The sequence below is a fragment of the Phascolarctos cinereus genome, unplaced genomic scaffold, assembly GCF_003287225.1.
Source record: "Phascolarctos cinereus isolate Bilbo 61053 unplaced genomic scaffold, phaCin_HiC Scaffold_4;HRSCAF=312, whole genome shotgun sequence".
NCBI lineage: Eukaryota > Metazoa > Chordata > Mammalia > Diprotodontia > Phascolarctidae > Phascolarctos > Phascolarctos cinereus.
Window position 1 is genome coordinate 170,280,390 of NW_027555847.1, and position 14,483 is coordinate 170,294,872.

At 43.9% G+C, this 14,483-nt stretch overlaps 1 protein-coding gene across 1 annotated transcript in view; it reads right to left on the bottom strand.

Moving 5' to 3' along the window:
* The window catches only part of LOC110198340 (uncharacterized), a 174,901-nt gene that overhangs the window by 47,409 nt on the left and 113,009 nt on the right, over positions 1-14,483 (bottom strand). Inside the window, 10 exon segments of the mRNA XM_078151725.1 lie at positions 549-677; positions 1,961-2,010; positions 2,013-2,073; positions 2,889-3,029; positions 4,880-5,001; positions 6,458-6,620; positions 7,547-7,684; positions 9,336-9,417; positions 10,573-10,685; positions 11,837-12,003. Coding sequence (XP_078007851.1) covers positions 549-677; positions 1,961-2,010; positions 2,013-2,073; positions 2,889-3,029; positions 4,880-5,001; positions 6,458-6,620; positions 7,547-7,684; positions 9,336-9,417; positions 10,573-10,685; positions 11,837-12,003 — 1,166 coding nt within the window.

The window sequence follows — 14,483 nt, forward strand, 5'->3', positions numbered from 1 at the left end:
CCTCCCATTTATGTGCCCCAACAAAATGCCCAACTACATCCCTGTGTCCTGTCTTTCAGCTCCCCACTCCCCAACACTATAAACGTCCTAGCCATCCACAGTATCTCTCTACTTGGGGTACCCAAGAAGAAAAGACTTGTCGTATGGCCCTTGAGTGGCACTTTCCCCTTTGACACTGGCCACTATCTTGTGGACCCTTTAAAGGCCAAAGATATCCAGGGTCAGCAACCACGGCCTTCCACTGTGTTGAACAAACCAGTTTATCTATGAAAGAACTGAAGAAGCTTCTTCTGCCCTTTTCCCAGAAAATCCAGCACCATGGAGGTGCTATAGTTGAAAAAAAAAAAAAACAAAAGTGAATACTCAAACTGAGAATTGAATCACCTCTCATGCCTGGGATATCTCAGGTGCCATTTTCTATGAAAGCATTGAGATGGAGTTAAATGGTCTTCCTTGCAGGCTCATGAGAATAAGTAATTCTGAGATGATAGAAAACAGCCCCCCTCTTCCTGGCTGTCATAGCGTCGCTTTGGCTTTTCTCATGTTACCTCATATTTCAGATTCTGTTTGACTTTCTGGCTGTCCCAGGACAGATCAAGATGCTCGCTGAACACCGCTGCAGTCTGAGTTACAGATCCACAGGCCTTGACATTGCCCAGGGTCAGGAATTTCTGGAGCTAATCAAGGGGAAAGCATTGGTATTAATGATTCTGGGAAAAGGGATATTTTTCTCTTTGGTATGAAAATTAAGTGATCATACTTTAGTGCTTTTTTCAGAGTTTAATAAAATACAGCCGTACTCAGAGAGAAAGGGATAGGCCAGCTGGCTGTCTTCAATTTATCCTGTCTGTATCATGTTTACACACTGATGTTTGCATATAACAACAGCAACAATAATAGTAGCCAACATTTATATAGTCCTGATGAGCCAGGCATTGTGTGAAGCACTTTACAATTTTATCTTCTTTGATCCTCATAACACCTGGGGTGGGGGGTAGGTACTATTCAGATGAGGAAACTGAGGCAAACAAAAATTAAATGACTTGCCCGAGGTCAAATAACTAGTAATAGTCTGATTTGAACTCAGATCCTCCTGTCCAGACCGTGAGCTCTTTGAGAGCGAGTATTGGATTTGGGTTTGGTTTGGTTTTGCTTTTTTTGGTATCTTCAGAGCATAACACCAGGTGCTTAATAAATGCTTAGTGATGTACTTTGATATCTCTTCTTGTCCTAAGAGCCAAGTCTGGTCCCAAAACCTGAATCCTGATTCAGAAAGCTAGTCAGGTAGAGAGAACATTTGTTGGTTAATACAAAACATAGAATATAAATGTAACATATGGAAGAAACATCTTTGGAGTTTGAACCTGACACAGAATTCACTTCCCTTTGCCTGGTCTTTCCAGCAGGAAGCCCTTGTATTTGTGCAATTATTTGGAATAACTGCATTGGTTTCGCATCCTGGCCAAGGCCTGTTGAAGGTGCCACATATCTTGGTCCGTGGGCATCCAGTTCAAAGCATTTACCACACATTTGCTATATATAAGGTTCTGTGCTAGATACTATGGATACAAAAGTTTTGTTTTTTTTTTTAAATGACAAAGTCCATGTCCTCAAAGAACTTACATTTTCCTGGGGCACAGGAACCTTGATAAAAATGAAGGTTTTAGAACAAACCACCACAGGAACTCCTCAAAACTCTTCCTCTCCCTGAACTGGTAAGGACTCATTCCTAAAGGACTGTATATATTCTGCAATGCTCCCTGTTGCCATAGAATGGAAGTTCCTTGAGGTTTCCTTTTTTTCTTTGTGTCCTTAGCACATCCCTGCAGGTGGTAACATTTATTATTGACTGATTGATTGCAGAGCCCTTGAAGTGAATGGTCAGTGGTAGCCCATGGTATTGCTCTCTCAATCCTCAGACCCCCTCAGAGAGGCAAGCCTCCCTCTACATCACACTTACCTGTCCTGAGGATGCAGTGAGACAGCCTTCCCAGCTGGTGATGGTAGCTCCGACCTGTCTGCCCAGGAAAACTGGAAGTTGATGGGCTTCCCTCTATTCCAGGCAAGTTGTACCTATAACCAGAGGTGAGAACCAGATGTGCTTCAGAATAATAGGACTGGATTGGCAGCCCTCCCTCTCTGCTCTGTACCACGGCCCAGTACCTATACTAGGTCTCCAAGCTGTAGACTTGTCCCATGACTGAGATCTGGGTACCAGATGAAGAGCCCAAAAGAAAGATCTCATTATCTCTCTCTATATATAGACATGCTTCTTCTAAGGATAGATTCCTTCTGTCTGGAACAGTTTTGACGCTGACCTACCTGGAAGCAGGGGGTTCTTAGGATCACAGTATCTCAAGCTAGAAGGGGACTCTGAGGAAACCTAGCCCAACCCCTTTATTTTACAGACAAGGAAACTGAGGCCCAGGGAGGTTCAGTACCCTGTTCTCAGATGTATAGGTAGTAAATAGAAGGATGGGATTTGAACCCAGGTCCTCTGATTCTAGAGACTCTTTCTACCTTTTATAAATCTTAACATTTTTTTTTGAGGCAATAGGAGTTAAGTGATTTGCCCAAGGTCAGTAGTTTTTTAATAGTATTTTATTTTTTCTAATTACATGTAATTGGAACATTAATTTTTTTTTAAGATTTTGATTTCCAGATTTTTCTCCTTCCCTCCTTTCCCTCCCTCCTCCCTAAGATGGTAAGCAATGTGATATAAAATGTTTGTAGTTTTAAGGAATTAAACCACGGCATAAGCCCATTTATCTCCTTGACTATTCGCTCTTAAGGATTCCAGGTACAAAAAGCCAATTGCAATCCATTTCTGTGCCCTTACCACTTCCCTACCCATCTTTGCCCCAGCTTGGGAACGTTTGCAATCTCACCTGTTGGCTGTACTTTCTGCCCCTCTTCTCTGCCAGGCCCCTGGCTTCCATGTGGCTCCAGGATAGGTTGAAGGGATGAGCAAAAACCACCTGGCCATGCACCTGATCCTTCCCCAGCTTTAGAGAGGAGGACAGCACCACCTGGTCAGAGTCAGAGGCCAATGAGAGAAATGTCATGAGCACCAAAGCTTTGATTGTCTTCCACCCCCCAACCCCCAACCCCAATTAACCGCTATGGGTCTCAGTTTCCTCATCTGGAAAATGAGGGAGTTGGACCAGATGATCTCCATGACCCCTTTCCAGCTCTAAATCAGTGATCCTATGATCATTCTCAAAGGCTGGGACCCCCATTCAGGGAGATCCAGGGAGACGGTAGAAATGAAGTGACACATCGAACATTCCTGCCCCCCTTCACACCCTTAGCTCACTAAGGGTTAGGAAATTGACTCTGAATGATGGGTGTCACAGCGCCTGAAACAGGGATGCTTCATAAATGCTAGTTGATGGATTTATTGATTCATGAATTTGACATTTGTGAAACTTGGCCCTAAGGCAAAGAATATTAGGTGTCTCTTGAAGACCCTTGGAAGACTATTCCAGGTATGCAGTACTGGCCCGGGAGTCTCAGGAGCACCTAAGTTCAAATATGGCCTCAGACACTTGATGCTTGCTAGCTGTGTGACCCTGGGTAAGTCACTTAACTCCATTGCCTAGCCCAAAAAGAGAGAGAGAGAGAGAGAGAGAGAGAGAGAGAGAGAGAGAGAGAGAGAGAGAGAGAGAGAGAGAGAGAGAGAGAGAGAGAGAGAGTGTAGACTATTCCAAACTGAAGGTTTGGTCTGCTGAGCCAGTGTTTATTAATTTGAATCTCCCTGAGGCGTGCAAAGCCTCAGAACAGTGCTTGGCCTGTGGTCAATGATGAATAGATACTTCTTCACTTGATCTGACTGGGACTCCACTTTCTGGGAGGTAGGGTGTATAATAAGGAGTAGTACTCCTGACCTGTCCCTCATTTTACTTTTCTCTCTTACCTTGTGCCTTCTACTGGAGAGATACAGACAGAAATTCTTTTGAACCCACCCATTAGAGATATAAGATTCTAAAGAAAGAAGAAGAATCAGTCCAAGTAATTTAGGTAAGAAGGACTACAGAGCAGGGACTGGGATCAGGACCATATTGTGTCATGCTCAGGGGTAATGGGAGGGAAGCTTTTCAAGGCTAGACCTATCCCTCACTCACACCCAGAATACATAATTCAGCTGCCTCTTACCTTTAAATGTACGTGAGATGTGGTGGAAAAGGCTCTCATCTCAGCTCTCATGGACTAAGTGTGAGCTTGAGCAAGCCAATAAACATTTATTAAGCACCTACTATGGCAGCAGTAGATAAAGGGCTGGGCCTACAGGCAAGGAAGACCTGAGTTCAAATCCAGCCTCAGACACTTACTAACTGTGTGACTTTGGGCAAGTCGTTTTACCTGTTTGCCTCAGTTTCCCCATCTGGAAAATGAGCTGGAGAAGGAAATGGCAAGTCACTCCAGTGTCTTTGCCAAGAAAATCCCAAATGGGGTCACAGAGAGTCAGACATGACTGAAACCAACTGAACAACAAGAATAAGCACCTACTGTGTGCAAAGTACTGTGCTGAGCACCAGGAATTTTTAAAAAAGATAAAATGCAAGATGATCCCAGCTCTCAAGGAGCTCAGAATCAAACGAGGAAGACAACATGTAAATGGCTGCATACAAACAAGACATAAACAGGGTGACTTGAAAATATTCCACAGAGGGAAGGTTCTGGCATTAAGAGAGGTCAGGAGAAACCTTGCAGAAGGTGGCCCTTTAGCGGAGACTTGAAGAAAGCCGGGGAAGCTCCTGTCAATCAAATTAAGGAGCTGAATGAAATGGCTTCCAAGGCCCATTTCAGTTCTCTGACACGTGATGATTTTTCCTAGTGCTTCATTTCCTCTCCCTCCTTAATCCCAGGCTGTTTTTACCTGCTCCTTGCTGTTCCATTCTATGACTAGATTATCTTGGTGGCTCTGAACTGAGTGTAGCAGGGTCACAGTGATCTTGGAATGCTGAGGAAAAGGGATGGAGAGAGGATGGACAAGTTCCACTGTAAGAGAGGGGAGAAAAGTAGGGGGAGAAGGTTATCAGGGCTGGTTACCAGTGGCTATATTTTTCCATCACACAATCATGACAAGCTATATAGAACACTGGGTCTGAAATTAGAAAGACCCGAGTTCAAATCCAGCCTCAGACAGTTACTAGATATGTGACCCTAGGCAAGTCACTTACTCTCTGAGTCAGCTTCAGTTTTCTCAGCTGCAAAATTAGGATAATAGCACCTACTTCCCAGGGTTCTTATAATAATATTTGTAAGCTGCTTAGTATAGTAAGTGGCACATGGTTGGCACTTAATAAATGCTTTTTTCCTTCCTTCTTGCCTTCATTCCTCTCTCCCTTCCTTTCTTCTTTCTTCCCTCGTTCTTTCCTTCTTTTCATTCCTCCTTCCTTCTTTCCTTCCTTCCTTCCCTCCTTTGTTCCTTCCTTCCCTCCCTCTCTCTTTCCTTCCCTCATTTCCTCCCTCCTTCCTTCCTACCCACCTTCCTTCCTTCTTTCTCTCCCTCTCTCCTCCTTTTCCTCCCTCCTCCTTTCCTTCCTTCTCTTTCTTCCTCCTTCCTTCCTTCCTGGAACCCCTCAGAATAAGGAGGAATCTGGGTGTCTCTTGGAGGCACAGTGGAAAGTGTATTAGATTTGAATCAGCAGAAGGACTTGGGTTCAAAACCTCTCTCAGTTACTAATTCTGTGACTTTGAACAAGTCACTTAGCCTCTCTGGGCCTCAGTTTCCTCATCTGGAAAATAAGAGGGATAGGCTGGATGCTCTCTAAGACCCTTTCCAGCTCTAAATTGACAATCCTGCTATCATTTTTAAAGGCTGAGATCCCCATTGAGGGGGCAATGGTAGAAATGTGGTAATACATCAAATATTCCTATCTCAGAGACCTGCTCCCACTCATTGCTCCTTAGCTTGCTAAGGGGGTAGAAACTAACCCTGAATGATGGGTATGCAATACCTGCCACAGAGGTGCACTTACAGAAATGCTCACTGACTGACTGATCAATTGGTGGTTTAGAGTCTGGGAAACCTGGCCTTGCAGCAAAGGAAATTAGCAGATGGGACCCCGTAAGGTTAGCTGGGCCTCTTCTCTTTTTGCACTCTAATCACCTATGGCACAATTAAGGTTGGCAGAAGAAGGCCTTCATGACACAGAAACCAATAACAGAGGGACTGTGATTTAGAATTCTTTTCAGGAAAGACTGTTTCCTTCAGGACTGCATCTAATTAACTTCAAGGGTTGCCGTTTAGAAGTGAATATTTCATAGGAATGAATTTGGGATTAGAACACATGGCTAGAGCCAGGGCCGGCCTCTTTTAGGAAGTTATTACAAACTTTTTAATCTCTTCATTTGCTCAGGGACTCCTGGAGTCAATAACTGATGCCTTCCCTAGCCTCTGGCCCTAATCTGTCTGGGGATGCCTACTGATTGTTGCCACTGCAAAGCTTACCCTGTATGCGCTCGCTCCTGGAGAACTTGGGAAAGAGCCCTGTGTAGCTGCCAATGAACTTGAACTCCTGGCCATCCCAAAGTATGAACTGTTGGATGTTTCTTGTCCCGTTGGCTTTCTGATACGTGGTCATGAGCACCATTTCCCAGGGGATCATTTTGAGCTACAAAGGAAAAACAAGGAGGCATCAGCCCTGGGGTGGTGATTCAGGTTGGGGCTCAGGGTCCATAGGGATCGAAAGGACAGAAGACTTCAGGAAGGTGGGAGAGTTTAATTAGACCTTGGGCTTCTTAGGACAGATCATTAGACTTGGAGTCAGCGCAATTGGGTTGGAGTCCGGTGTCTTGCACCAAGTGGACATTCAATAAATACCTGTCAGTTTGGATAATGATTTAATTAGGATAAGATCTTCTATTCTGTGTGAGGAGGGCCCCATCAGCCAACATTACTGTTCATTGTTACCAGTCTGAGAATAGGGCCACCTAGAAGAACTTAGACTCCAGAGGGGTATATTTTAACAGACGGGTTCTTAACCTGGGACTAGTGAACTTCTTTTTAATATTTTCATAATTGCATTTCAATATAATTGGTTTCCTTTGTATTCCTACATATTTTATTTTATGCATTTAAAAATGTGATTTTAGCAGAGGATTCTGGGAAGATGGTGGAATAGGTCAGAAAATTTTAGACTCTCCAAATTTCCTCCACAAAAAAAAAAGACAAAACATGATTTTGAGAAATGGTTCATAAGCTTCACCAGACTGCCAAAGGGATCCATGAATCAAAAAAAGTTAAGAACCATTCTTTTAATGGGAGAAGACTTAGGAAAAAGTCAGAGTATGGGATACTGCCAAGTGGAAGTCTCTGGGTAATCAAGGAGTCCTATATGCTTCAGATGAAAAATGGCACCCAAAAGAGGAGCAGTAGAGGGGCATGGAAGACCGAGACCAATTTCATCAACTTGACAAGTGGCATTTGACTTCTTTCTTGACACTTTACCTAGGAAACATAGACTCTGCCACTTCTATGATCTGGCTATAGCACTGGGCTCTGGCTCCCACACAGGACCTCCATGTTGCTGTTCCTTACCTGGGGAATTGTATGCATCAGCTCAGTCACTTGAGTGAGGTTGGATGCAGTAAATGTCAGCTTTGTGGCCACGTGGAAATGGTGCTTTTCCAGGTCAACGGCAATCATGCTTTTGGTTTCACTCATGGAGTAACTTACCTAGGTGGGTGAGAGGGCAAAACGAAGTTGATTCATCAGGAATCTGAGGGAACATTTCACAACTGATCTGGGCATGGTTTGCCAACCCCTGGCATAATAGATAAGGTGCTCAACTCAGAATCAAGAGGACCAGAGTTCAAATCTTGCCTCTGACACTTGCCAGCTGTATGACTGTGGGCGAATCATTTCACTGCCTTCAGGCCCAGTTTTTCCATTTGCGAATAGTAACAGCACTTATCTCAAAAGGATTGTTGTGAGTCCCAAATAAGATATTATATGTACAGGGCTTTGCAAACTTTAAAGTGCTATATAAATGTTAGTTACTATAGTTATGTTTCATATGCATATATGTATGTATCTATACACATATTCACATGATATATCTTGGTTACAAAGCACTTTACCTATCTTATTTGAGCCTCACAAAAACCCTGTATGGCAGGTCATAAGATCATAGATCAGGAGCTCAAAGGGAAATCAGAGGTCATCTAGTACACCCTCCTTCATTTTACAGTTGATGAAACAGAGGCCCAGGGTTGGCTAATTGACTTACCCAAAATCACATTTCAGAAGCAGGATTTGAACCTAGGTCCTCTGGCTACAGAGCCAGTGCTGTTTCCACTGTATCATGCTGAGTTCCAAAGGTGATGTAGTTATCATACCCATTTTACAGATTGGGAAGTTGAGGCTCACCCTAAGTTACACAGTTAGGAAGTGTCTGAGGTGGGAATCAAATCCAGGCATATGCCTTTCTACTACCATACTTAAACAGCTTGTCACCACTCACTGTGACCTGATGGCTGAGGATTAAGTTTAAGGCTGGCCTCAGCCCTGGAGCTGGTAGGAGAGATAGCTGCTTTTAACTGTGTCTGTTTTAGCCTCAGGGTGAGAAACAGCCCTTCTGGGCTAAAGGGCCTCTGCAAGTCTGATTGCTCTTCTGAGCTCTCTCCTGACCCAGACTCCCCAAGGAAGAGGGGGTAAGAGCATGAAATCAGCATGTGTCAGACATATCCCGCTTGGGACAGGCCCCTTGCTCTGCCAGCAGATGTAAGACACAAGGGTGATAAAAGAAACGCTGAACAACTTGTGTTGGGAGATGTCAGGCCAACCATTTGAGCTTGGGAGACAAAGTCTGAGATGATGAGAAGCTGGAAAAGCAAACAGAGTATTTGGAGCCATATCTAGATGGGCTTGGAATGCTCTTTAATCTATTCCAGACTCTGAGCTTGGGCCCCACCAAGGGGATGCACTGCGGGAGAATCTCCAGGGAGCTTGGGATCAGATACACTCGCTGGAGGGGCTTGGGAGGGAGGGTGCCAGGCAAGCCTGCTAAGGAATGTAAATACCAATAGGGTTTTTAAAAGCAAGAGCCCCACTTCTGAAGGGCAGCTCAGGGCAGCCCACCTGGGGTTTTCTTGAGCTCCCTTAATCACACATGAACATGTTAACCAATTCTTCTGTGTCACTAACCCTGCCCCTTCCAAATCTCCGCCTGCCTCCCTCTCCCTTTCAACCTACCCCTCTCCTTCAACTTTCCACTTTGGAGGGCAGCCACGAGAAGTGAAAAAAATGATGCATGTGGAATGAGTTAGGAGCCAGCAGAGTTCAGGGACTGGCCAAGAGAGGAACGTGGGCCTTAGGGAGCAGTTACCTTGGTGGAAAGCTTGGCTCTCCTAGGGAAGTGGTTCAGGAGGAAGGAGAGATGTTGTTGGCTGGTAACATGCAGTTCTTTGCTGGAAAAGAGAATCATAGAATGTGAAGGGATCTTAAAGGTCATTTAACCTAACCCCCTCCTTTCATAGAGGAGACAACAGAGGACCACGGATGTTAGAGTCACGTCACACAGGAATTAAGTGGCAGAATTGGGATTAGAACTCGGAGCCTTTAGCCCTGAATCCAATACTCTTTTGATCGTACCACATTGTCCTCTGAATGGAAAGTATAGTTTGAGAAAAAAGAACACAAGTATTTTCCCAACTAGGATTCCAAAGATGGGAGTCAAACACTCAAACTAATAATGGCCTCTGATAAGGACATATGGAACAATCTCTGGAGATTCCCTCTTATTTTAGCATGGCAGTCCAGGCCCATTGTTATATTGGTGCAGAGAACCTATAATATAGGAAATCCCCCACACCAGACAGATTGACATTTCATCTGTAATTTATAGTCTAGAGAGTTGTCAGAGAAACTTAGAGGTTAAGTGACTTACCTAAGGTCTTATAGTCATTATGTGACAGAGGCAGGATTTGTACCCAGGTTTTCCTGATTCCAAGGCTATCCCCCTATCCACTAGGAGGAATCTAATATCACAATCGATTCAGATGGAAAAGTCACAAAATCATAGAATATTAGATTTAGATGGGACCTCATACATTACCTAAGTCAACCCTTTCACTTGACAGATGAAGAGACTTTCGCAAAGAATGGAAATGTCTTGTTGAAAATCTCACTACAAGTTAGTAGCAGAGGCAAGGCTAGAAACTGGGTCTCCTGGAGCCTGGTTTAATATCCTTTTCACTGCATTGCCTTCCAAGGGCCAGGTCACCATATTTTTTTCCTAAATGGAAACCCATCAAACCTGGGGTATATGAGGGTAAGATACCTTGGGTCCTGTGCACCTCTTAGCAAAGTGTATTCCCATTCCATAGGTCATCGGATCATCAATTCATAGCTTAAAGGAACCATGGAGGTGACTCAGTCCAATTCCTCATTTAAACAACAAGGAAAACGAGGCACAGATAGGTTGTGATTTGTTCATGGTCATTTAGCTAATCAGCATTTTTATCCAGGCCCTTCTCCCTACCTGCCTCTAAACATGCTATGAGTCCATGACCAAAGGGCTCTGTGGGTGTCCAGAAACCCAGATCCAAAGACCTTTTCCTCACCTGAGTGGTTGATTCCTTCCCCTCACGTGAATGAGAAGACTTGTTTCAGACTCACAGGTCACCTCCAAGGATGTTTTCATTTCACTGGCCGCAAGGATTTCCTGGAATAACAACTAGTAGGAGGAAGAGGATAGAATAATATAAGATTCTGGAGGGCAGGGTCTGTTTTTTTTTTGTCTTTGTCTCTCCAGAATTTAGCATAGTGTCTGTCACCTAGAACACACTTAATAAATGCTTCTTGACTTGAACTGAATTTACAAAAGGCAGCCAATAGGGTAAACAGGTGTTTATCAGGTCGACTGATTAAATCTAAGCTTTCTCCAACCCACTGATGTGATCTGTGATTCATTTTTCCCTTTTTCACACTGCAATAATCAGAATCAGACTTACTGATTACTGCCGAGTATATATGTGTATAATATATATTTATTTATAGCATGTAATATATACATACATATTACACATAGATATGTTTCTCTTTTATTCTCCTTTTTAACTCTCAGCTCCCAGAGGACAAGAACTTTGTGTGCTATTTATCCCTCTTTTTCCCTACATCCCAAGAGCCCATTGCCCTACCATTACTCCATGGGCTCCCAATACAAACTTGGGATTGCCAACCCTCAGCAAGAAATAAGCTAAACAGAAACTTTTTTTTAATCACTTTATCTGTAAGTCCTTTACAAGTGTGTGAGTGAGTGTGTGTGTGTGTGTGTGTGTGTGTGAGAGAGAGAGAGAGAGAGAGAGAGAGAGAGACAGAGACAGAGAGACAGAGAGACAGAGAGAGAAAGAAATCCAAACCACTACATTAAGAAAAAACATGAATACAGAGGAAATAAGCCTTCTGGAAACCACTTTAACCGGGGTACAAGCTGGCTTTTAAGGGCATTACCCAAAGACTCCAAGTAAAATCAAGTCTTCTTTGTTCCTACTAATAGTAGCAAAACTAATCCAAATTGGTAGATAATTTTAAAATCACTTTTTAAAATTTCAGAATGCATGAGATGATTTTTCACAGCGGATTTACCTAGGAAACCAAGTAAGGCTAATCACATTCCTCATAAACACTCCAACCTGACCTGAGAAAAACATTTCAAGTAGCTGGGACGGGAGCTAGCCTGGAGTAAAGCTTTTTCAACCCACAGTCCATCCAGAAAGTGGATAAAGTATGCAGATAACGGTTGGGGAGCCGAAGCGACTTAACCCCTGCAGCCCTTCCAGCTGTGGTCCCTTCTCAAGGGCCAGAATAATCATCTCCTCTCATTACCTGGGTTGTGAAGGGCAGGCCCAGCTGCCTGAGAATTGGCACCGTGTGTCGGAGGTGCGCCGCAAGCTCGAGGGTCCCATTTAGTTCCAAGGCCGTCAGAGCTGCCACATCCACACTGACTGTCCTGTCTCCTCCCTGGATGTCCACGCTGCCCTGGGTCTGGGTTTCTAGATGTGGAAGGACAAAAATACTCTGTAATAGCAAGGCAGGGAGGTACAGTGGAAAGGGTACTGGCTCTGGGGTCATGAGACCTGGATTCATTATTCCTCACCTCTGATATTGAATATGTGTGTGACCTTGGTCAAGTCACTTAAGAGTCAGGAAGACCTGAGTTCAAATCTAGTCATAGACACATGCTAGCTGTGTGACCTTGGGCGAGTCACTTACCTTCTATGCTTCAGTTTAATCATCTATACAATGAGAGGGCTGGGCTAGACAATCTATGAGGTCCCTTTCAGTTCCATTTCATGTCATATACTATGATACGATGTCTCCTTATGCCCTTGGCTAGATGTCACTGTCACATGGTCATTTTGCTCCCCTATGTTCCTTTCTAAGAGAAGGAAGGAACAGGAATGGAGACAACAGTGAGGTTAACACTGCTCTCTGTGGTCTCCACCAATGGGTAGAGAGAATTACAAAGCCTGTCTCCATGGACAGCATCTTTCAGTAAGCCTCAACCTAGTAATTTTCTTAGACTGGAAGGAACCTTCAGATCATTGAAACATTGATTAAGAGTTGAAAGGAACCTTAGGCGCCATCTTGTACAAACCCTCCATTTTACAGAGGAGAAAACTAACACCCAGAGTATTAAGTGACTCACCCAGGGTCACAGAGTCACAGAATTTGAAAGCTGGAAAGGATGTCAGCAGCTGTCCAGTCTAACTCATATACAAGAGGAATCCCCACTATAACATCCTGGGTCATCTGGCCTCTGATTGAAGACCTCCCAGGAGGGAGAACCCAACATCTCTGGAGTTGATGCATTACACTTTGGGAAAACCCTAATTATCAGGAAGCTTTGTTTTCTTCCTGATGTCAACCCTAAGTCTTCCTTTCATAACTTCTACCCATGGCTCCCAACTCTACCCTCTGGGGCCAAACAGAACCAGTCTAACTGTTTCCTCCACATAACAGTCCATTAAATTCTTGAATTCTTGAAGACAGTTATCTTGTCTTCCCCGAGTCTTCTTTTCTCCACTTCCTTCAGTCAGTCCTCATATGACATGGACTAAAGGCTCTTCACCATCTTGGTTACCTTTCTCCATACTTTCTCCATCTTATCAATGCCCTTCTTAAACTGTGGTAGTTAGGACTGAGCAAAATCGTCCAGGTGAGGGCTGCTGAGGGCAGAGCACAGCGGAAGCATGATCTTCCTCTGTCTAGTAGATATGCCTTTCTTAATGCAGTCCAACATTGCTCCACCCCACATGGGTAGGGGCAGAATCCAATTCAAGCCCTCTGGCTCCAAATTCATTTGCTGTCTACACTAAACCACATGGACTTCTTCTTCCTTCGGAGGTCAACTGTTCTGTCTGCTTGCTTGTGAGCAGTACCACATATAAACCATGCCAAAGAGATAAGTCCATACTTCATTGGGTCTAGAAGGGATTTTAGAGATCATCTGACATAGTAATGATGATGACAACTAATATTTCTACTTTGAGATTTACAAATCACTTTACATAGATTACTTTATTTGATCTCACAGCAACCCTGTGAGGTAAGTGCTATGATGATTCCATTTTACAGATGAAGAAACTGAGGCAGGTGGCAGTGAAGTGACTCACCCAGGGTCGTAAAGTATCTGAGGCAGTATTTGAACTCAGATCTTCCCATCTCCTGTGCCCTGTCTTCTCTGTCACCTGACTGCCTCATGATAGATCTCATTTTGCAGATGATGGAAATGAAACCCAGAAGGGGTTAGTGACTGACCCAAAGTCACATACCTGGCTAGTGGCAGTCCACGGAAATTCGAAGCCAAACCTAGAGACAACTAGGCCAGAGCTCTTTCCACTAAAATATTCTGCTTCTCTGAAACTCAGTTTTTTTTTATTGCATTTCTTTTTTTTAAGTTCTGTAACACAGGAGACTCTGAAGTCCTTTCCAACCACCTCTTCCAAAACCCAGGAACCTTTGCTGTCGGGAAATTATTCTCTCTTACTTGAAACCCTCACGTTGTATCTCAAAATACTTCTGGAAAACTAAGACCCATTATGAGCAAATCTGGGATTCTTCATTTGGAAAGCCAAGTCTTGTGATACATTCCCTCCAGATAGGCCTAACCATGTTTCCTACTTCATGGGCCCAATGGGGAAAATAATTTCAAAAGTTCCTTTGACATGCAAGCCAGGCAGCTCCGTGGATTCCTGAGGGGCGTCCACAAAGCCACTTTCTGAGGGTCCGGGGCAGATGGTGCCGAAGCCCCGCTTCCTTGCCAGCGAGTTTTCCTTTCTCCCACACAACGAAAATGTCAAGCTGTCATCTCTGTATGTTCTTTCCCCTGGATGAGAATGCCTGCTTTTCAGCACTGCAGTAAAAGCTGGGAAAATATCAGTTCTCTGAGTCTTGGAAATGATTTTCTCAGACTTCAGGGAGTTGATGTTTGGAAGAAGAAAACTATGTTTCTAGATAACCCCCAAAATGA